This window comes from Arachis hypogaea, chromosome 19, assembly GCF_003086295.3.
Source record: "Arachis hypogaea cultivar Tifrunner chromosome 19, arahy.Tifrunner.gnm2.J5K5, whole genome shotgun sequence".
Lineage (NCBI taxonomy): Eukaryota > Viridiplantae > Streptophyta > Magnoliopsida > Fabales > Fabaceae > Arachis > Arachis hypogaea.
In genome coordinates, this window is record NC_092054.1 from 111468925 (window position 1) to 111491080 (window position 22156).

Here is a 22156-nt window from a genome sequence, read left to right on the forward strand (position 1 = left end):
AAAAATTTATTGACAATAAATATAAAAATTTTGTAATGATAAACACAATTTTTTTAAAGATAGAAATAAAAGTTTTTTAAAAAGAACATAGGAAGTAAACACATAATTGTTTTTTGATAAACATATCAATTCATATTTAAGTTACATCTTATTTTATTCATTAAAATTTCTGTGTTATTCTTTGTATTATTCAACTAAAAGTTTGCACTTTTTAAAATAATTTATGTGTTTTTTAACTTAAAATTATGTTTTTGTATAATTAAACTTAAAAAGTTAATTTATTTGAATGAAATTCTCTATTTTAAAACAAATATATATAAGAAGATATAGAAATTATTTTGTACTAATAACCAAACATGAAAATGAGAAAAGGATAAAAATAAAATAGGAGTCACTTAAATAAAGACATCTAAAACATTTTTTTTAAGATGTCTTTTTAGTAATTAAAATTTAATACATATAATTGATTAAACTGTATTATTTTTGTCAAAATTAGGTTAGACAAATTATTTTGACTGAAAAAATAGTAAATCAAATCTTAAACTGGTCTAAATTAATATTATTTTTTATAAAAAATAACTACAAATTACTTTTGACTACAAATTAATATTGTAGTTATTTTTTATAAAAAATAATATTAATTTAGATCAGTTCAAAATTTGATTCACTATTTTTTTGTCAAATTAATTTATTTGACCTAATTTTGACAAAAATAATATAACTTAATCGATTATATATGTTAAATTTTAATTATAAAAAATATTTTTAAAAAAAGACGTTTTAGACGTCTTTATTTAAATGTCTCTGAAATAAAATATATCGAAAAATAAAAGATGAACAAAATGAAGAGAATAATAATAATAAAGAATAATAAATATAGAAGAAGAAGAAAAAGAAAAAGCATAAGATTTAAATTGCAGAATTTACAAATATGTATGAATAATTTGTTTATTAAAAATATTTATTCATGTAGTATGACTATATTTTGTTAGAAAAATGATTAAATCATATTTGTAAATCTGAAAAGAGTAAATCACAAAAATTATCTTCGAATTTAAAAAAAAAAAAATATCACTCTCCTAATTATTAATCTTTTTATTGCCGAAATTGAATTTCCAGTACGTTTAGAAAGTAGTGATTAATTTTTTTATCGGTGAATGATGAAAAAAAAAATAAAAAACTTGCTCAAATAAAATTCTATATTATTCTCACAGAAAAAATACAAAACTATTTAAGTATTTACTTTATCCTCTATTCGTCTCCCTTGTACAGAAACACTTTTTCTTGCAGGCAATACTTTCTTTGTGTGCTGAGGTGAGTAAACTAATCAGCCAACCCAACACGGAAGAACACGAACAAAAATGGCATAAACAAATCAACACACAGATCCCAAAGCTCCAACCTCATCTCATCAAAATCCCAATTCTTTTCTCTCCTTCCTCAACCCCCGAAATTGCTCCCAATCAATGTCTCGAATACTCTTCACTACATGGAACAAGCACAGAAACAAGCTTCATCCCAACCCAAAAATCCTTTCTTCTTCTTCTTCGTCTTCTTCTTCTTCACATGCCTACTTCACCCTTTCACCCCATCATCATCATCATCAGCAGCAGCAGCGTCACCGCGTCCTCGCCAACACCAGCACTTTCTTGTTCTACCATAGGCTACTCCAGCACCGCCACAAATGGGGCCGTGGAGGCTCGGACGACCCGATTACTCGGTCCCGGAGGATCCGAGCCGATCCGAATTGCCCACGCTGCTCCAGGGACATGATTGTAATTGACAACCTCAAGCTCCCAACTCGCCAGGGAGGTCACCAATTCAATGGTACTGTGAACCTTTGCCCCAATTGCAACGCTGCCTATTACTTCAGCCCTCATGGCGTTGCGCCTCTTCAAGGTAGCTTTTTGGAGATTGGGGCTCAGAGGGTTTCTGAAAAAAACGATCTTGATGATGATGATGATGATGTTGATTTTGATTCTACTAAGGTGCCTAGGAGAATCAGTGGGTTTGGTGGTAGAGTGTTGAATAGTAATGGTGGTGGTGGTGGTGATGGGGATAGTAATGCACCTGGTTCAGGTGATGGGAATGGTGGTGGTGGTGGTGTTGCTGTGCATAGTCCTCCAGGGCCACCTTTTGCTCCTGGTGTTAATGTTATAAGGGCTTCTGGGCCCCGAGAAGGTGGTTCCGGTGGCGGCAGTGGCAGTGAGAAGAGTTCATGGGGTGGTTCCAATTTGGGGAGGGACTTGCCAACTCCAAAGGAGATCTGTAAGGGTCTTGACAAGTTTGTAATTGGCCAGGACAGGGCCAAAAAGGTATTTCCATACGTGCCTGATATTTTTTATGGTTGAATCATGCCCATTTGTTAACTCTGTTTGTATTCATGCTTTGTGTAGTGTGTTAATGATTATTTTGCTCCAAATTATCAGTACTCAGAGTTCATTGGATCCTATGCTAATCATGTTTGTCTATAAATTTACACATGATATGATGAGAAGATGGATTCTATGCAAAATGATATTTGTGTATAAACTTAGTTTCACTATTTTTGTATGGTTCCTGAGGGAAGAGGGGGAAATGCTCAGAGTTATAAGTTACTGTTAATGCATTTTACTAAGTTGTGGACATTGGCTATATAATCATTAATTGTATATATATTTTTGCTGTTGAAGGTTCTATCAGTAGCTGTTTATAACCACTACAAAAGAATATACCATGCTTCTCAACAGAAAGGGTAAGTTTTTTCAGTTTTCCTTCCATTTTCTTGGTTCTATTCCTTTGTGGAACAGTAGTTGACGCTGCTGAGATCAATTACTTGCCCCCTCTATTAATGTTTCCTTGCCTTACACCCTTCCATGAGATTCTGTTCATCATATCATTTATATGATGTCATCTGCAAATTCTTTTATCATAATTGTTTTCTCTGACTGAATTGACTGATTTTTAACACTAGGTCAGAGGCTGATTCTGGAATTCCAGAAGGATTAGATAATGATGATGTCGAGCTGGAAAAGAGTAATGTTCTCTTGATGGGTCCAACAGGGTCAGGTATGAAGTTCTCAGCAACTACCTTTTCTTCCTTCTTGAATTTTAAGCATGGATTCATTATGTCCATGACGTTTGCTCTTTCATCTTGTATCCAAAATCACATGACTTTTATGCTGATCTAACTTCCATCAAATAGGGAAGACATTACTTGCTAAGACGCTAGCTCGGTTCGTGAATGTTCCATTTGTCATTGCTGATGCAACAACCTTAACTCAGGCAAGTATGTATTCATTGATGAAGTCATTTTAAAATTTGGTAGCTTAAGAGTTGAGTGGAAGGAAGTTATGAAATGACAATGTTCTATTCATTTTCCTGTCTGAAAATCTGAATTTTTAAGTTATTGAGTAAAAAGATTGAATTTAACTTTGAATCTTTTTTTTGAAAGAAAAAGAACAAAAACTAAAAATTCATATGAACAATCTGGGTGGTCAAATTGTGTTAACCTATTTTTGACTTTTTGGTTCAATTGCTGGCTCAAGGTTTCGGATTGTCATTTATCTAAACGAAGAAATGTTTTTTTTTTTGCAGGCTGGTTATGTTGGAGAAGATGTGGAATCAATATTGTATAAATTACTGGCGGTATGTGAATTATTCTGTAGGTTTATGATTTATTTTGGTTCTTACTTAGTTTTCTAGGAATGAACCTTTTAGGGACTTTCCAAAAGAATCTTGCATGTCACCACTTCACTTAACAGCTGAAGTTTTTACAGGAATTTGTCTTCAACAATACCCACTTACCTTTATATAAGTTTTTAAGAACCTAAGCTCCCTATGCTTTGCTGGTAACAGCTTTTGTTAGCAATGTAGATTAATGCTATGATCTATGGGATATTCAAAAACACTGTAAACATCTGTTCCTTGGTTCTTGACATCTCATTCTTATGCTTTTAATTTCTTCTATAAAGGCAGCAGAGTTCAATGTTCAAGCAGCTCAACAAGGGATAGTCTACATTGATGAAGTGGACAAGATAACTAAGAAGGTTTTTTGCTATCGTAATTTTCCAAGTTCATAGTTTTGCATCCATGATTACTTTTAACTGTTATATATATTACAGGCTGAGAGCTTAAATATTAGCCGAGATGTTTCAGGCGAGGGTGTTCAGCAGGCACTATTAAAAATGCTGGAAGGAACTGTGAGTCAACTTGGAAACTAATATCAGACTGCATTATTGATAATCGGTTTATTAATAAGTGAATGTTTCGGAAAATATAAGTATTTTGAACTTGGATTTATTCCTTACTTTGTAGGTAGTAAATGTTCCTGAGAAAGGAGCAAGGAAACATCCACGAGGTGATAATATACAGGTATGTTTCATATCCATGTGTGCACTTTGATCTGATGAGAATATTTTGACTCACATATCTTTTTTTCTGTCTTGAGTCTTGAAAGGCTTTTGTGAGAGAGACAAGAAAAGGAGGAGGGGAAAGGAAAGGGGGGGGGGGGTTATTATTTTGATTATTAAATATTTTTCACTCCTATAAAAAGCAATCGAAAACACAAGTACAATACAACCGTCTTATTGTGTGATGAACACTAATGAATGTAAACACATAAGTGATTACTGATGGTTGAAGGATAATTATGGAGGAAATGTAGGATAGATATCAGAAATAGTTTCTTTAACTTTTTATCCACTTAGCAAGTAGTTGTTAATATTTTGTTAATGTGGGTCAGCTTCCATCATCTACTGCAGTATGAGTATAATTCCAGAAAGTCCCTAGATTTTTAAATAATTGTGCTATCATTTTTATGATATGCAGATCGACACAAAGAATATTCTTTTTATATGTGGGGGTGCCTTCATTGATCTTGAAAAAACAATTTCAGAGAGGTAAATATCTTTTTATTCCTGCCTAGTAAGATTCTCTGTTCAGATTTTTTACATATGCTTTGGTTCTCTCATCATTTTAATTGAATTCAAATAATTTGTAAATAAACAGACGACATGATTCTTCCATTGGTTTTGGAGCACCAGTTCGTGCCAATATGAGGACTGGTCAACTAACAAATGCAGCCATAGCATCATCTTTACTTGAGTCGGTGAGAATTTACTCTAATTACCTGACTCGGAAAACTTGTTCCCCTTCCTAGAAAACTAGATAATAGATAAACACTCATGCAGATAAAAGTTAACAGATCATGCACTTAAACTATTATGATTCAGTATACTTCCCACACTTCTCAGCAATTGAGAATCAGAAAATTACATTAAAGAATGAAATTATTGTGGCCGACAACCTTCCAAATGCATCTAAAAGTTGCATTAGTAATTTCAGGTGGAAAGTGCTGATCTTATTGCATATGGTCTCATACCAGAGTTTATTGGACGATTTCCGATTTTAATTAGCTTGTCAGCTTTAACTGAAGAACAGCTTATGCAGGTATTCATTGCATATATTTCTTTCAATTTTATTGTAGCTTTTCCTGTTTTTTTTAAGTAGTCTAGCGCTCCAAGGACTAATTCTGCTTGTCGTGTGCTGTGGTGAATGCTGATCATTTGATTTTGTCACCACCAAAGCTACCGAATTTCTATTTTTGAGCGCAATGGCATCGTTTGATCCATGTAGCCGATTCCACCTAGTGGGATACGGCTTTGTTTTGTTGTTTGTGGGATTTAATACTATGTGGTGTATGACATGTGCAAGCACAAGGACAGAAATTTGCGTAGTGGTACAAGGGTCCTACAATAATAGCATTGGGAAGGAAAAAGATTCTCTAAAGTGAGGAAAATTGTAAAGTGACAAATTAAGGGGATTAATCACCATTAAATTTGTAATTTCTATCATGTGTGAGTCCCATTACCTTAATTCAAGGGTGATTAGGCCATCACTTTTTCACTTTACCAACTTTCTCACTTTAGAAGAGTTTGATCCCATTGGGAATATATATAGTTGAAAACCTGCCTAATTTAGGAAAGAGATTCAATTCTAGATTCTGCTCATACATCTAATCATATGACCTTTGAAATTTTGTTGGTTCTGCAGGTCCTCTCAGAACCGAAAAATGCACTCTCTAAGCAGTACAAGAAATTATTTAGCATGAATAATGTAAGCAGTTTTCTCTATTCTCTCTCTGTCTCTCTCTCTCTGTCTCTCTCTGTCTCTCTCTGTCTCACATGCTTGTGTATCTCTGTGGCATGAAAAACCAAGCCTATGTTATCATTGTCTTCCAAGCAACTAAATAATGGGCATTTGCAGATACAAATGAAACTTTAAATTGGTTGAAATGATCAATTGATGTGTTTTCTATTCTATACTACTGGCTTGTCTAATAATGACTCGGACTTAATATTATATTTTGTTTCAAATTCTTGTAGAGTTAAGCTTCCCCTCATCCTTTTCAAGACACCTGTGGTCATCTAAAGTAAATGCTTGTTTCCCTATATATCTTCAAGCTTTTTCTTCCTTTAATCTTCTGATCTTGATTTAGCTTTCTCAATTTATCGTCTTCCCGTTACTTTTTCTACTAAACATTAAACCTGACTTAATTCCTCTGCCGACACATGGTGCGTGCTTTAGATTTTATGATCTTGTCAACATTTGGTGTTGGTATTTTTTTGGTCGAACCTTGTCAGAACTACTTGTTTGGAATGTTCAAAATTTTTTCTGTGCCATAATTCATAAAAGATTTTATACTTGTATAAACCTTCTCTTCAGGTAAAACTACACTTCACAGAGAAAGCTATGAGATTGATCGCCAAGAAAGCAATGGCAAAAAATACTGGCGCCAGGGGTTTAAGAGCCCTACTGGAAAACATTTTAACTGAAGCCATGTATGAGGTATGAAAATGTCTAACAATATATATCTTTAAATATATATGACCATCTTTGAAGATCTGAGATTATCCGTCTATTTTTTTCTACTGATACATTGAATGCTTGTATGTAACAGATTCCAGATGTCAAGACAGGAAACGAACAGATTGATGCAGTTGTTGTCGATGAGGAATCAGTAGGATCGGTAAATGCCGTCGGTTGCGGAGGAAAAATTCTCCGCGGCGAAGGTGCTTTGGAGCGGTACCTTGCTAAGATGGAGGACTCAAAGGTATGATATTATAGCTCATTCTGGCAAAAAACGTTATATGTATCCTTTGGTGTAGACTTTAGAAACAGTTTAAACACACGATTTTGGGTGCTTTAGTGTTGTTTGATCCATGTAACTGACCCAACTAGTAGCACAGGGCTTTAGTTGTTACTCATCCATGTAACAAGCCCTTGTGAATGCATCATTTCAGAGGAGTTGTTTCTTTCCATTTGCAGCACTATAAGAATGTGCTAAGGTTGTTCCGACACTTTTTGCCACATGAATTGTAGGTTAAGGGTGATGTAGCTGAATCTGACATGCAAGATGGGGAACAAGAGATCACATCAAGAGCAATGAGCATGTAATGTTTATGTCTATACTTCATACCATAATAATCAAGATGTATAATGTCATTGTTATTGTTGTTTGTAAAAAGTATATTCATAAGTTGCTGTAATTATCCCTTGTATAACAGCATAGCTACATTGGATAGGAAGGAAACAGAAAGAAATGAAAGATGTAGCATTGCTAGTTTAGGCAGCACTTAATACAAAAGTTTAAGGGTTTTATTGTTCATTTAAATAAAAACCTGGCATTGTGCAATTTTAATTGGCATTTTTTAAGTACCTAAGAATAATATTATTCCTAATAAATGGGTAATGAACCCCTTACAATAGAGTTCAGTATTGTCTTGCAATCCTTTTTTTTTTTTTCTCGTCAATGATTGGTGTTGGGGAGGGGGGAATGATCATATATTCATATTATAGTAAATTTGAGTGTGATCTCAAATCCAGTAACACGGCAAGTCATGTTGGTAAAAAATTTAATTAGTTTCATATTTATAGATTCATTCTTTTGTATTATACATGTTTTAACTTTTAATAATATCAATTTATTATAGTAGACAGTCATTTTTGTATGCAAACAATTAAAAAAAGTTGACTTGCGATATCGTCATCCATAAACTGAATATCATCATTCATATTGTTAGCAATGTTTCGTTAGCATGATATATTATTACTTAATTCCAAAATCACTCCATTCGTTGCTTTTGTTATTGTCATTTTTTACTGTGAATGAATTAATGTTGTTGAATACAAATTGTCTTAGATATATGAATTGTATTAGAAAATGTACTAAGTGATAATGAAAGATCAAGGGATGGTTATGATTATCAGTTATTTAGAGGATATAAAATCACTTGAAATTAGCATGATTATATATTTTAATCTCAATTTTTTTTATAAAATTTAGAATTTAATTTTTATGCACGACAATACAAGAGTTTTATCCAGATATCCAATTCTGTATTCTCACATTATTAAAAGTAACTAAATTTCAAATCTATTGTTTAAAATGTCATCTAATCATGAATTTGATTGAATTTTCGATAGAGTAAAATACATTGTCATACATCAAAATTAAACTGTAAAATTTAAGTCTAACAATATACTTCAAACACTCATGTCTTAGATTAATCAGTATACCTAATCACTTGTCTCACTGTACCATCAATAGCTTATAAGATGGGAAGATAAAATGAGAACGAATGGTGAGACCATTATGCAATACAAAATTGTTAAAGCCTTGTCTAATTGCCTTTATTGCCAGAGATAAATTTCTCAGCTTCTGAGCGGGTCGGAAGTGCTGGAATTGCTCCCTTCTGTGTTGTACATATTGCTCCACAAGCATTGGAAAATGTCAAAGCCTCTCTCAAATTTTGCTCCTTCTATAGAGAGAAAGATGTAGACAAGGTTATTGTCTCCCTAGTATTACCATAATTATTTATGGGGTGTGTGTGTGTGTGTGAGAGAGAGAGAGAGAGAGAGAGAGAGAGAGATTACATCAAATATGGAAGAGTCCCGGGCCACAGATGCGAGAAAAGAACCAACAAAAGAATCACCAGCACCAGTTGTATCAACTGGCTTAACTGAGAACCCTGTTACCCTTCCTTTAAATTTCTGCAGTCAAACAATACATGTCCAAATATGTGTAGTTTTGATCAAAAGTAATGTCTTAATTCAATTAGAAAATTAAATGCCTTTTTTTTTTCATTTTCTAATTAATTCAGATTTCTTTTTTAGAACAAGGATGCATAGTACCTTGGTGAAATATCTGCAACCCTTCTCTCCATCAGTGACAAGAAGCAACTTCAGTTTGTCATGCCAGAGGGACATAACAACTTCTTCCTTCTCAGCATCTCCTTGTGTAAGAAAGTTAACTTCATCATCACTAACCTATTTAGACCATCATCAATTAATTAGAACATAAAACTATATGGTTTTTTAAGTCATCATGCGACCTTTTAATCATTTTTAATCTTGACCACCCATAGTGGATTATACGGGCTAGGATTTGCTCCTCTCATTCTTGTAATAAACCACTCAATAATATTAGATACGATTTATATATATTATTTTGGGAGTGTATTGGACTGCCCTTTCGTTTTCATTTTAACTTAGAGCTCAAAGTTTGAGAATATGCATCATCTCATTTTCAAATTTCCATGAACAACAAATATTCTATAACTTAACTGAAGAATAATAATACAAGATCCTCGTTTGCCTGAAAATTTGAAGAGACAGTATTTGAAAACCTAAAAATAAAGTGTTTGTGAGAAATATTTTTAAAATATATGAAAAGTCATATTTGAAAAGTTGTATCTCTTGTGAGTTTGTAACTCACTCAAGAGTTATATCCTATTAAACAGTTGTATCTCGTTAAAGAGATATTTCTCTTCATTAATATAAATAGGACATCAGATTGGTAAAACAGAGAATAAGAATCCATTCATAAAATTCATAACTTCTATCTTTTTAATCTCAATACATTTTTTATACATAGAAGAAATAATAAACAATATCATTCTATGAAATATCATTAGTATAAGACTTTTGATTGTGTGAGTGTAAACAGGTCAAGTGTTTTTTATTGTATAATACAGAAAATTTGTCAGTAACTCATTTTACACACCACAGTTAGATTGAAGGAATGGATTAAGCATAAAAGAAATTGTATGTGATACATGGCTAAAACTTTAAAAGAGTGCTATTATGTTATGTCCTCTAATATTTTTGTTGCAGATTCGGTTTCCTCATTCCCTTGACCCAAGATTTCAACAAATTTTCAAGAATCCCAGTCCAAGTTCTCATTTATAGACATATAACTCAATTTAATGGTGAAAAAGAAAAAAGAATTTGGGTGTTATATATTTATAGTGTGGTAGAGGCCGTCCTACAATTCAAGAATAGATTAAAAAAAAAAATTAGTACCTTGATGAAATCAGCATCAAACCAAATGCTCTTGATTCCAGACCTAGCAGTATCAGGAGAAGGCCACAAAGGGAGCCTCACATTTGGATCATAAGAAAGCAAAGCACCGGCTTCTCTAGCAGCTTTCATGGCTGCCAAGTGTGCTGATCTGCAAGGCTCTGATATGAGGCTAATGGATCCATAATGAAATATCTTAGCCTTCTTGATCAAACCAATGTTCAACTCAGACTCCTTCAGCATCATATCAGCACTGGGATTCCTGTAGAACATGAATTCCCTCTCTCCATCCTTTCTCAGTGTCACAAATGCCAATGCAGTTCTTGCTTCCCTATCAAAGCACACACCATCTGTGTTCACCCCATTTTGATTCAATATGTCAACTAGCATCTTTCCAAATTCATCATCTCCCACCTGTCACGTTATTGCAGTTTTGAGTCTACATGGCAAAGAAAATGTGACTTTTAATTCGACTAGCAACTGTGCTACATGTATAGTCAGCTATCTATATAGGATACATGTTGAAATATAAAATACACACTGAAAATGAGGTTAATAATACATGTATTTATTCACAAATATATAATGGCTGATTTGGTGGTTGATTTTTGATGTGCACATATATTTTTTGTTGGATTAGGTTGTAATGCAAATTCCTCAATCTATATAGAAATATTGATTATTTGTTGTGAATTTTCAAAACTTGAAATTCTAAATTCGCAGTAAGATCAGCAAATAATTTTTCCTCCGAGTGGGGGCAATTATTAATGGTGGATTTTTGTTACAAAAAAATTCACAAGTAAAATATCTAGAGGTGTTTTGCTGGTAATTTGTCAGCAATTTCAAGCATATTTGCGGATTTAGCTGCTGATTAATTGCTTGTATAGTCAATGATCCTTGAAATAAATTAAGAAGAGATTAATTGAGTACCTTGCCAACGAAGGCAGAGTTACCACCAAGTTTGGAAATGGCACAAGCAACATTGGCAGGGGCACCTCCGGGGGCTTTGATGAAGGCACGAGACTCAGCCAAGGAGACTCCGGCTGTGTCCGGAACAAAATCGATGAGCATCTCGCCGAATGTTATCACTAATGGATCATTTGAGCCTGCCATCTTTTTCGTATTGTTTTTCTTGCTGTTGTTCTTGAAACCTCAAAAGAATTGCAATCTATGGAGTTATTAATATATTCAAAACTTTTTCACGATACTAATATGATGCTTTATGTACATTCATTCACTAAGCATTGTTATTAGCCAAAAGAAACGGTTGAAACTCTAAAAAATGTTTATATTAATAAATTATAAGCTTCTACCATAATTTTTTTTTTGGTGACCAGCTTCTACCATAATTAAACAAATATAAGAATTTTTAAGGAGTTTGAATTCCTAAATATTGATCCTGACTGAATAATTATTATTCTATTATATTGGTAGGACTAAAGTACAAGGAATTAATTAGGTTTGACCATTAAATTGAAGTTAAAATAATAACTATTTCTATGCCAATGTGAGTATGTTTAGCCATTTTTCTAGGAGCTCTCAGATAACATACATAAAAGAGTAAGAAAAGAACACAAGCTTGATCCGAGAATAATTGCTTTTGAAAGGGGACAACAGAAATCACCACACAAACTCACTCATCATGTAACAAATGACAAATGGTAGCTTGAAATTTTATAGGTTCATACTCAACCCGTTTCTGTAGGAAATGCTAATTTTTATGTCACAAAACACCAAGGTTGTAGAAACAAAAACTTATGTTTCAATATACAACTTATGTCATATACAACTTATATTTTTTGCATTTCCATATTGTGAGGGACTGTAAGGGCAGAACTTGTTGTGAAACTTTCTCTCCAAGTGTGTCCTCATCCTATTTCATTTATTCCAATTTTGCCCCACTTAACATAAAAACCTATTCTTCATCGTTTCACATCACGAAGAAGCAACAGGAGATGAAGCTGCACTCTCCAAAACCTCGCTGCTTGCAACAGTACACAGCAGCCACTTGCTCTCGCCACTCTCCTCTTCTTGCATTTACATGAAGATACGTTTCTTAGTATGTTGGTCAAATACTTGGCGGTAAATGTTTTTGCTATTTTGATTTCATTTTCTTTTTGTCATTGAATCAATTATATTATATGTTATCATATTACATAAATGGTTTCTTTATTTTAACAAAAGTATGTTGGACATACTTGGTGCTAAATGTCTACAACTCAAAGAGATGCTATTTTGATGAAGACATTTGTTAAAACTGTCCAAGTTGCATTTTGAAAACAAGGGGAATATATTTAATTTTTAACTCCAACAAGCACATTTCTAACAACGAGTCCTGCCTTGAGAAAATTCTAGATGATCTATCTTGGTTTGAGTAAGCAAGAAACTATATGAGGGTTGCTTTGAAGTTCATATAGAACTTTGAGTTGGAGACTGACCAAGCATTCATGATATGCAAGATCTTGCTTTGAATATGTTTATCTATAATTTGGTGAGAACTTGAATCCAAAAAAAAAACTTCATAACTTAACTAAATATTAGAATTTTAAAAAGTAAAATCCATGCTATTCTTGTGAAATAATATATGAAAGACAAATATAAAATATGTTTGTCTCTATAGAAAAAGTATAAGTAGACAACTCAAACCAGCCAATTTTTTAAACAATTCTAATTAATATTGTTTACAAGATATTGGGAGGGTGGTGTGCTGCCGTTGGGGGATGCGCCGGGTGGGGGATGCTCACCGATGGGATTGAGGTGGGAGGGTGATAAGCCATTGTAGTAAAACGTAGTAGGGTGAAATGGTAAATTTTGAAAATTAAGGTAAATGCTAGGTAGATGGAGAATGATTTTTTGTTGAACTTTAAAATCCAGCCCATTAGAGAGTTGGCAGGAGTTGGCTAGACACTCTCTTAGTTACTTAGCGAGATTGCTTATATCTACCTCTCTTTTTTATTTATTTATTTATTTTACAATACTTTTTTATATTAGACTCGCCGACTATGCTACATATACACTTTAATTAGCTACCAAAATCAGCCACTAATATAAAATATATGTTGAAATATAAAATATACATTAAAAATAAACTAAATAACATATGTATTTATACACAAATACATAGTGATTGATTTTGGCGATTAATTTTAATATATAAATAACATTTTTGTAGAGCCACTATTCCTTGCTATAGTTGAGGTCAGGTGTCCCTATATATATGATGTATCTTAACATCAATCTTATTTCATTTAGATCCATATATCCTGAAATTCAAATATGCAAGAAAATAAAACATTGATCAATATCTAAAACACGTAACAAGGGAAAAATATTTCTGAACATTCCCATCACTTATCATATGACTAATATTTCTTTTAGGATCTTAAAAAAAATAATAATATCACACACATTAGTAAATAGTGGTATGATCAATTTTTTGAAAAAAAAAAAATTGGTTTCCGTTCTTTTCTAATTTTTCTTCAAAGATTCTTCGTAAAATCCAGCCCAGTGGCTTGGTATACAAACAGGCCCATTGGCCCTTATCATCACAACAATGATTCATTTCTCTTTATTTTCCCACTTTTGGGAATTTTTTTTTCTTTCTTTGCTTATATTTGTTAATGAAATCATGAATACCATTTCTGGGTTTACAAACGGGAAATAAAGCAAAGCCGAATGGACAAGTTTCATGATTTTTTCATGAGATTCGTTATTCTGTTCAGCCACAAGAAGGCATAAAATAAATACAGAATATTTGTAAATCCCGTATCTCAATTTTGTTATTGTAGAAGCAAATTCGAAGCATGAATGGTTGAGAAATTTTTTTTCTAACATGTCTCTTTGAATAACATAAAGAAGACACACCCATTCCACGGGTACCTGCCTTGCTCCAGAAAGTATTTACTTGCAATTTAAACATGATCATGCTTGACATCAATGTGAAATAATAACAATCTTTGAAGCTCAATAACCTGTCCAAGTTTTGAGCATTTGGTCATGAAATCACAAAGAAACTGGAGCCACAAAACCTAATAACCACTTCAAAATCTTGCCATGTCCAAACTTTCCAGAAAGTCATGATCTTTATTCATCACATAAGATTTATTCATTTTTTCTTTAACACTAACATGAGAGTGATATTAAGAACTAACATCTCAACACTAATATGCTAAGAACTAAACATCTCCAAATACAAGGATATTAAGAGAGTGATGCTACTTATAGATCACTACAGCAGATTTACTCAAATTTGTAGTGCTTGTCTACACCAACAGACACATCCCAAGTGCAACTCATCCCTTTTGGAAACACAACCAAGTCACCGGCGCCAATCTCAACTGACTCATCTGCCCCACTTGGTGTAACCTTCACCTTCCCTTCCAAAAGATAGCAAGTCTCTTTGGCTTCATATGTCCATGGGAATTTGCTTGGAGGGCAACCCCATCTGTTTGTTTATCATCAAAATGTGAGACAAATAGCCAGAGATATGCATTTGTAACAAGGGCTAAAATTCAATACAAAATATTCATAGTGAAGACTTGAGAATGAGAAAGGTAATAAGAAAGACAGCTACTTGCCAACTATATATCGAAGTTTCAAGGTGTGTCTGGCATGGCGAAAAAAAAAAAGGGAATGATTTTATAAATTAGCTTCATATGAGGAAATCCAAGACCAAGAAGCAAATAATTTCAGATACACTGAAATAAAATTGTAACCATCAATTCCATCACTCTATCAAACTTAACCATCACAAAATTCAATGACAGTGATGTGTCTTATTTGAATTGAAGACGCAAGGGCAGACTGCACGGAACCTAATAATCACAAAAAATTGACACAGCAACATGGTCCATGGATCTTATACTCTAGCTTGGTTCCTTAAATATAGAACCACACAAAATTGTCTTCCCCATAAGATTAATGTTCACAGTCATAGTACAGAACAAGATTCATCCACCAAACCACAAGTCCATAACAACAGTTGCATGGACTATGGAGTCATGGAGATATGTGGAAAAAGAACTGATTCAAATCAACATAAAACTAAAGATATAGATATAGATATTATGCTTACTTAGGCCATTGCTTGACACCAAGTTCAGTGAGTTTTGTCTCAGGAGGGTTCCTCTCAACCTTGATGCCAAGTTTCTCTGTGACAGTAGCCATACTTTCAGTCTCTGCTCTTACCCTACCTACTCTCCTCCTACTAGTTGATGGAAAATGAACCCAGTTAGCACCAGTGAGTCTGGTTTGTGAGAAAAGTAGAGAGTTATTAGGTGATAAAGTGGCCACAATATATGATGATGATGATGATGATGCCATTGCAATAAAAGCTTGTTAGGAAAGGTTAAAGACTTGGTTGGTTTCTTGCTTCTTAGTCAAAAGTAATAGGTGGTGTTGTGGCAATTATAAATTTATTGTTTTGTTTTGGTTCACTCATTTCTCATCTTCTGCAGTTTGCTAGAAAATCACAAAAACAACAAACAAATTATTTATGTACAAGTGTTTTGGCTTATGTTGCATGCATACAGCTACAAACTAAGAAAATTTGTAAAATTTGAAATAGGGATATGGCAATATATACATGAAAAATAATAATAGTAAGTAATAAATAATAATAAATTAAACTCCCTCTACATAAAACAAATTCCATATAATAAAAACTAGACCTTAATAACAATTGAGAAAATATCTCAAGTTTACTATAAAACTAGCCAAAATCGGCATTAAGTTGCAAGAACCCTACCAGAAATTAATAACAAGCTCAATGGTTAAACTTTGTGAAACAACCAATATTATTATGGTAAATACTTTATAACAAGAAATTTTACCAGAAAATGCTTTTTGCTAAAATTATGGGGGCGAAATGTGAAAAACTAGGTGTGTATTTGCCTATTTCTCTTTTATTTGCTGTTTTTATTTCGTGTGTTTTCTATTTTCTGAATCTTGTGAAGAAAAAGTGAAAACAGAAAAGTGAAATTCCTTCATGCAATCCAAAAAACAGAAAATATTGAAAAAAAAAAAAAACACAAACCGAAAGCATCCTAAAATTTTTAATGTTTATAGTAACCCAAAAGTAAAAAACTTTGATTACCCACTTAGAATAGAAAAGCAATTCAGCAACAAATAAAGGGAAGTTATTCAATAGCTACCCATTCAGATCAAATACTGAACATCGTAAAAGCTACGGGGAATAAAAAACTGCAGCGATGTGAAGTAGTAAAAGATTTTACCAACAAAGACTGTTTCGAGCAAAGAAAAAATACACGAATAGAATGGAGTAACTCACAGATATAGTTGAGTGTAGAGTTCGTAAAATGACAGTTACAGAAAATTTATTTGTGGTTGAGTCGCCGGAGAAAGAAACCGCCTTAGACAGTCACCGCCGTGGGGCTGCCTCTGCTCCTTTTGGAGATATTCCGTGCAGCTGCGGACCCAAGAACCGGTGGACCTAATTGCCCTCTCTTAAATTTTACTTAACCTCCAATTATTTTATTGAGGTAATAATTAATAAGCATAATAAACAACCTTTCAGAAAATATTTCAGTAATAACCTGAAAATGGATACAAAGTTTTTTTTTTTTTTTATCAAAAATAGGAGACTCGACAACCTCTTAATTGAGCATGAAAAGACTATGTCATTTAAGCTAAAGTTATAAACTAATTTGATGTGAATGTTATTAAATTAGTAATTTTTTCAAATAATTTCATTCCCTTTATACAACCTCCTAATTTTTATAAGTAACAAGTGTAATAACCCCTTAATTTTACTATAGTTATAATAAATTTAGTTATTATTCTAAATAAATAAAATAAATAATATATTTAAAAATTAAAGAAAAAAAGATTCGCCATAATCATGTTTAAAATGTTCTCATGTTTTTTTTTCATTTTTTTTTGCTTGCTATTCTTTCACTACAATGTTAGATCAAAGAAATTTTAAATTTGAAATATAATAATAAATACGTCTTGTAATGGAAAAATAACAAACTATATATATATATATATATATATTATTGCTACATAGGAAGTCAATGCACAAAGATATGTTATCGTAATAAAATATCACACTATGAATAATTATATTTGTTAAGTAAATTTATTTATACCCTATATCTATTATATTATTTTATGTAAAATTAAAATCTACTTTTTTAATTTAATATTATATATATTTTTTCTTCTTACATTGTCTAAAATTAAATTAGGATTATGTCTAAAGACTTAACATGGTAAACAGAATATAATTAATATCTAATATTTTAATAATTAAAAACCTAAAATAAATTAATAGATAATAATAATTAATACCTAAAATATCATATATATATATATATATATATATATATATATATTTGATATTGTCCAAAATTAAATTAAAATTAAGTTCAAAGTCTTAATATCGTAATTGAGGTATAATTAATACTTAAAATTTTAATAAGTAAATACCTAAAATAAGTTAATTAAATAACAACAATTAATACCTAAATTATTGAAAAGGAATTTTTAATAAATGTGAGGAATAAAAATAAAAAAATTAATAAATAATATTAGTGTTTAAATGAAAGAGTTGATAAAGAATAATAATTATAAGTAAAATAGTATTTTTATTTTGGAAATAAAACACATGAGAAATTGTTTAATAATTCGTGCCATGTACATGATAATAAATTGTTCAATAATTCGTACTATGTACGTGATAAGTTTGAAATTATAATTTTAAATTATTTTATTAAAATTAATTTAAATTGTAGTAATTGCGTTTATTTTTTCTTAATCTAGTGTTATGTGTATCAACTCTAATATAGTTACTAATCGTTTTTGTTAATCTACTTTTTTTCTCTAAATTTATGATTTAAAATAACAATTATAAATATTAATAATTAAACAAATTATAATATTATAATTATTTACGTTTTATTCCCAAAATTGAAAACATACTATTTCTTTTTTATTTAATAATTTTTTATTTATACTACCGGTATATATTAATTGATTAGTCAATGGTTTTTTTATTCGTAGGATATATTTATTTATTTTGTTTAAATAATTTTAAATCTTTTCTTATTTAAATACATATATTAAGTCACATATATTAATTATTTTTTTATTTTTTTATTATAAATAATTTTTTTAGCCTACAATAATTATACTGATTTTATTATTCCATTAATACCATCATATGCGTAATAATATTTATAAATCATACTAATTTTCATATATATATATATATATATATATATATATATATATATATATATATATATATATATATCAATTGTTTAGTTAATAATTTTTTAATTTTTGGAATATATTTATTATTTTAAATAATTCTAAATACTTCTTTATGTAGTATATATATATATATATATATATATATATATATATATATATTAATTGTATGTAAATATATTTAAATTGTATATATTAATTAATTTTTTTGAGTCTATAATCATTCAATAATTTTTTATTCTTTATTATTAATGTCATCGTATGTGTACTTTTTATAAATTATAATAATTTCTTTATTTATCTATACATATATATTAATTTTGTTAAATAATTTTAAATATTTGTTTATATATATATATATATATAGTGTACATATAAAAATTTAAGTCACATATACTAATTATTTTTTTATATATATATGATTATTTTTTATTCTACAATCAAGTAATAATTTTTTATTTTTTATATCCATACATATTTCTCAATCCTTTTTCATATGTATGATTAACAATTTTTTTAAATGGTGATATTTTAATTTTTTTCTTTCACGTATTTTTATATATTAGCAAGAAAACAAAATTACGTATTGTGACTCTTTTTCCTTTTTCGCGCCTTAATCTTAATTAATCAATCTTGTGTCCAAAACAGATGTTAGTTAATCTTAATTAAACTTTTAATCATTCTAATTTATTGATGAATTATATTTCTCTTAATAATTGCATTACTAATTTGAAATACAAAAAAAGGTGATACATATATCAAAAAAGAAAACAAACTTAAAAAAAATATTAAAAAATTTAAAAATAACATATCCATAAAGAATAATCATAATATATAAATGGAGACAACAATTTAAATTTCTCTAAAACTAATTTAATCAACTACCAATATTAGAACTAAATTATTTAAATGATATTTAATCTATTCTAATCCTTAGATACGTATAGATTAGAGTCATTCTCGTAACAACCAACCGAAATAACATCATAAGATCGAATACTTAGAATCGGTACAAATTCAGACTATCTTCTTGTTAAAATTGTCAAATTAAATTGACTTTTATTCTCTTCAATGGCATTGCATTAATGTCCCAAAAGACCGGTAATTTCTGAAAAAAATACAATATGTTATAAAATTATTTTTAATACAAAAAGTTTAAGAGAAAAAAATTTAAATATAGTACCAATTTTTGAATTGCATCTTCAAGGTTGGCACGAATTTTTCAAAATTGAACTTAAATTGAGGAAATTTGATCTCATTATATGCTCTACTTCGAATATTTTTGGACAAACGTAGATGGGATGTGACTTGAACTTGACCTACAAAAGCTCCTTAGAAATAATTGCCCAATCAAAAAAGAATAACAGATTAGAAAAAAATACTTTTATTCTTAGATTTAGACTCACTAACCACAAATAAAGAAACACTATATACAGCCTTTAATAGTACAAAAATAATTATAGAAATTAATTATTGCAATATCAATTTACCACTATGAACGTTAGTATCATATTTATAGCAATTAGAATTATAAATTTATGTTTAATTTTTTATATAATTATAATTAAGATATTTTTTAAATCAGTATAATTATGCATTATTCATTAAATACTAATTGTAATATAATTCTAATAAAGATATTTTTTAAAATAAATTTAGAAGAGAGAATAGTGCCTTTATTTTGAAAAGAAAATAAATTCATGAGAAATTGACACCTTACTTTTATTAGTTGGGAAAAAATCCAATTTTAGAATATTAAGTAGATTATTTTATATAATTATAATAAAGATATTTTTCTAAATTGGTATAATTATGCATTATTCGTTAAATGCTAATTGTAATATAATTATAATAAAGATATTTTTCTAAAAATAATTTTAGAAGAGAGAATAGTGCTTTCATTACTTGAGAATAGTACTTTCTAAAAATAAAGATATTTTTCTAAATTAGTATAATCATGCATTATTCATTAAATGCTAATTGTAATATAATTATAATAAAGATATTTTTCTAAAAATAATTTTAGAAGAGAGAAGAGTGCTTTAATTACATGAAAATAGTACTTTCTAAAAATAAAGATATGTTCCTAAATTAGTATAATTATGTATTATTCATTAAATATTAATTATAATATAATTATAATAAATATATTTTTTATAAAATAATTTAGAATAGAGAATAGAAAAGTTCATTTTGGAAGAAAAATGGAGTCATGAGAGATCAACACGTCACCTTCATTAGTTGGGGAAATACCCAATTTTAATATATTAAGTAGATAGATTGACTAATACAACTTATATACACACTAATTGCAAAGGATATGAATTTTTAATGGAGATACTTGCTACTATTAAAAAAAGTTTATATAAATAGAGACACCTGTTAAGTATATATAGTAGATTATATTGTCCACATTAATTATATTACAAAATTTTGAAAAAAGAAATAAAACAGGAGATATATAAATATGTATAATATTATTACTATATATGAAACAGGTTTATATTGTTATAATTATAGAGACTTATTATAATTATATCAATTTTAATTATGACTGTAAATAAATAAAATAAAAAACAATCAAAATTATTTTTTTCTTTTTATAGTCAAAATTTACTGTAAATGTAAAAAATAAAATCACTAATGATTAGAAATTTGGTTGAGAAATTAAATTCCATAATCTAAATTTAATTAGTTAACTAATTAATCTTATATCCATATAATATTATTATTATTATATACTGATTAGAACTATATTGGCATATATCAATTATATGAAGTCGAAACTATTATTATTATTATTATTATTATTATTATTGTTATTATTATTATTATTGCATAATAGGTTATTAGTCACGTGAATTATTATTATGAAGTCACGTAAATTATGCTTGAAATTGATATAATTACTATAATTGCCATATATTCTCAATCACATTCATTATATCAATTTAACTATATTAATTATATTCAAATTATTAGTCAATTATTTTAATGAAAATTCTTGCTATAATTAAGTTATTCCTATATTATTATCTTGTATCAGTTGTTATAATTAATTCAATAAAAATATTTATTCGATATATATGTTGTCTATATTAATTATATGCCAATATTTATAAGAATGAGTTAAAAAAAGTAATATATAAATATATATAATATAATTTTTTATAAAAAATAAAAATAAATAGATATAAACTGTATTATAAAAAAAATAAAGCCTATATATAGAAATAACGAAAAACTCAAGTAATTATTTATTGGTTTTTTTTTGTTTCTATTACACTTAATGAAAATTGAGTGATCTAAAAAATAAATATGGAAGTGACATGCACATGTATATTAATACAGAAAGAATATATATTTAAAATTAAAATTGATCCTTTATAGATTAATTCAGTTAAATGATAATACATTAATTGATAATTAGTTTAATAATATATTAAATATTAATTTGATATAACTATAATGAAAATATTTTCCCAAAATAATATAATCATACATTATTTATGAGCTAATTATAATGCAATTAAAGATATTATTATGACATAATATTTATTTTCATTCTATTACACTTTGTATA

At 29.4% G+C, this 22156-nt stretch overlaps 3 protein-coding genes and 1 long non-coding RNA gene across 7 annotated transcripts; 2 read left to right on the forward strand and 2 right to left on the reverse strand.

Moving 5' to 3' along the window:
* The first annotated feature begins 1229 nt into the window (after nt 1-1229).
* Nucleotides 1230-7675, forward strand: LOC112775444 (CLP protease regulatory subunit CLPX1, mitochondrial). Of its 2 annotated transcripts, XR_011877377.1 has the most exons (16): nt 1230-2315; nt 2673-2734; nt 2954-3048; nt 3185-3264; nt 3577-3627; nt 3954-4028; nt 4104-4181; nt 4297-4353; nt 4810-4880; nt 4990-5089; nt 5326-5430; nt 6034-6096; nt 6366-6412; nt 6706-6828; nt 6941-7093; nt 7363-7675. XR_011877377.1 is itself a non-coding variant. In XM_025819057.3 (15 exons), the coding sequence occupies exons 1-15, from the start codon at nt 1467-1469 to the stop codon at nt 7435-7437; spliced, it is 2037 nt and encodes a 678-aa protein (XP_025674842.1). In that variant the 5' UTR covers nt 1230-1466; the 3' UTR covers nt 7438-7675. The 2 variants fall into 2 exon arrangements, 1 of the variants encoding a protein (XP_025674842.1); XM_025819057.3 differs by lacking the exon at nt 6366-6412.
* A 744-nt stretch (nt 7676-8419) lies between these two features.
* Nucleotides 8420-11530, reverse strand: LOC112775445 (probable fructokinase-5). Its single transcript, XM_025819059.3, has 5 exons — nt 11272-11530; nt 10345-10755; nt 9175-9309; nt 8917-9033; nt 8420-8801 (listed from the first exon to the last, which is right to left on the reverse strand). Exons 1-5 carry the CDS (start codon nt 11452-11454, stop codon nt 8664-8666), a joined length of 984 nt encoding a protein of 327 aa, XP_025674844.1. The 5' UTR covers nt 11455-11530; the 3' UTR covers nt 8420-8663.
* LOC140181842 (uncharacterized) lies at nt 8687-9501 on the forward strand. Its single transcript, XR_011877378.1, has 2 exons — nt 8687-8826; nt 9157-9501. It is a non-coding gene; the product is annotated as an uncharacterized lncRNA (long non-coding RNA).
* A 2874-nt stretch (nt 11531-14404) lies between the features above and the next one.
* LOC112776635 (uncharacterized) lies at nt 14405-16805 on the reverse strand. Of its 3 annotated transcripts, none has more exons than XM_025820852.3 (3): nt 16631-16805; nt 15416-15547; nt 14405-14785 (listed from the first exon to the last, which is right to left on the reverse strand). In XM_025820852.3, exons 2-3 carry the CDS (start codon nt 15505-15507, stop codon nt 14581-14583), a joined length of 297 nt encoding a protein of 98 aa, XP_025676637.1. In that variant the 5' UTR covers nt 15508-15547; nt 16631-16805; the 3' UTR covers nt 14405-14580. The 3 variants fall into 3 exon arrangements, with proteins under 3 accessions (XP_025676637.1, XP_025676636.1, XP_025676635.1); XM_025820851.3 differs by having other exon boundaries at nt 15416-15586; XM_025820850.3 differs by lacking the exon at nt 16631-16805 and having other exon boundaries at nt 15416-16368.
* Between the last annotated feature and the right edge of the window lie 5351 nt (nt 16806-22156).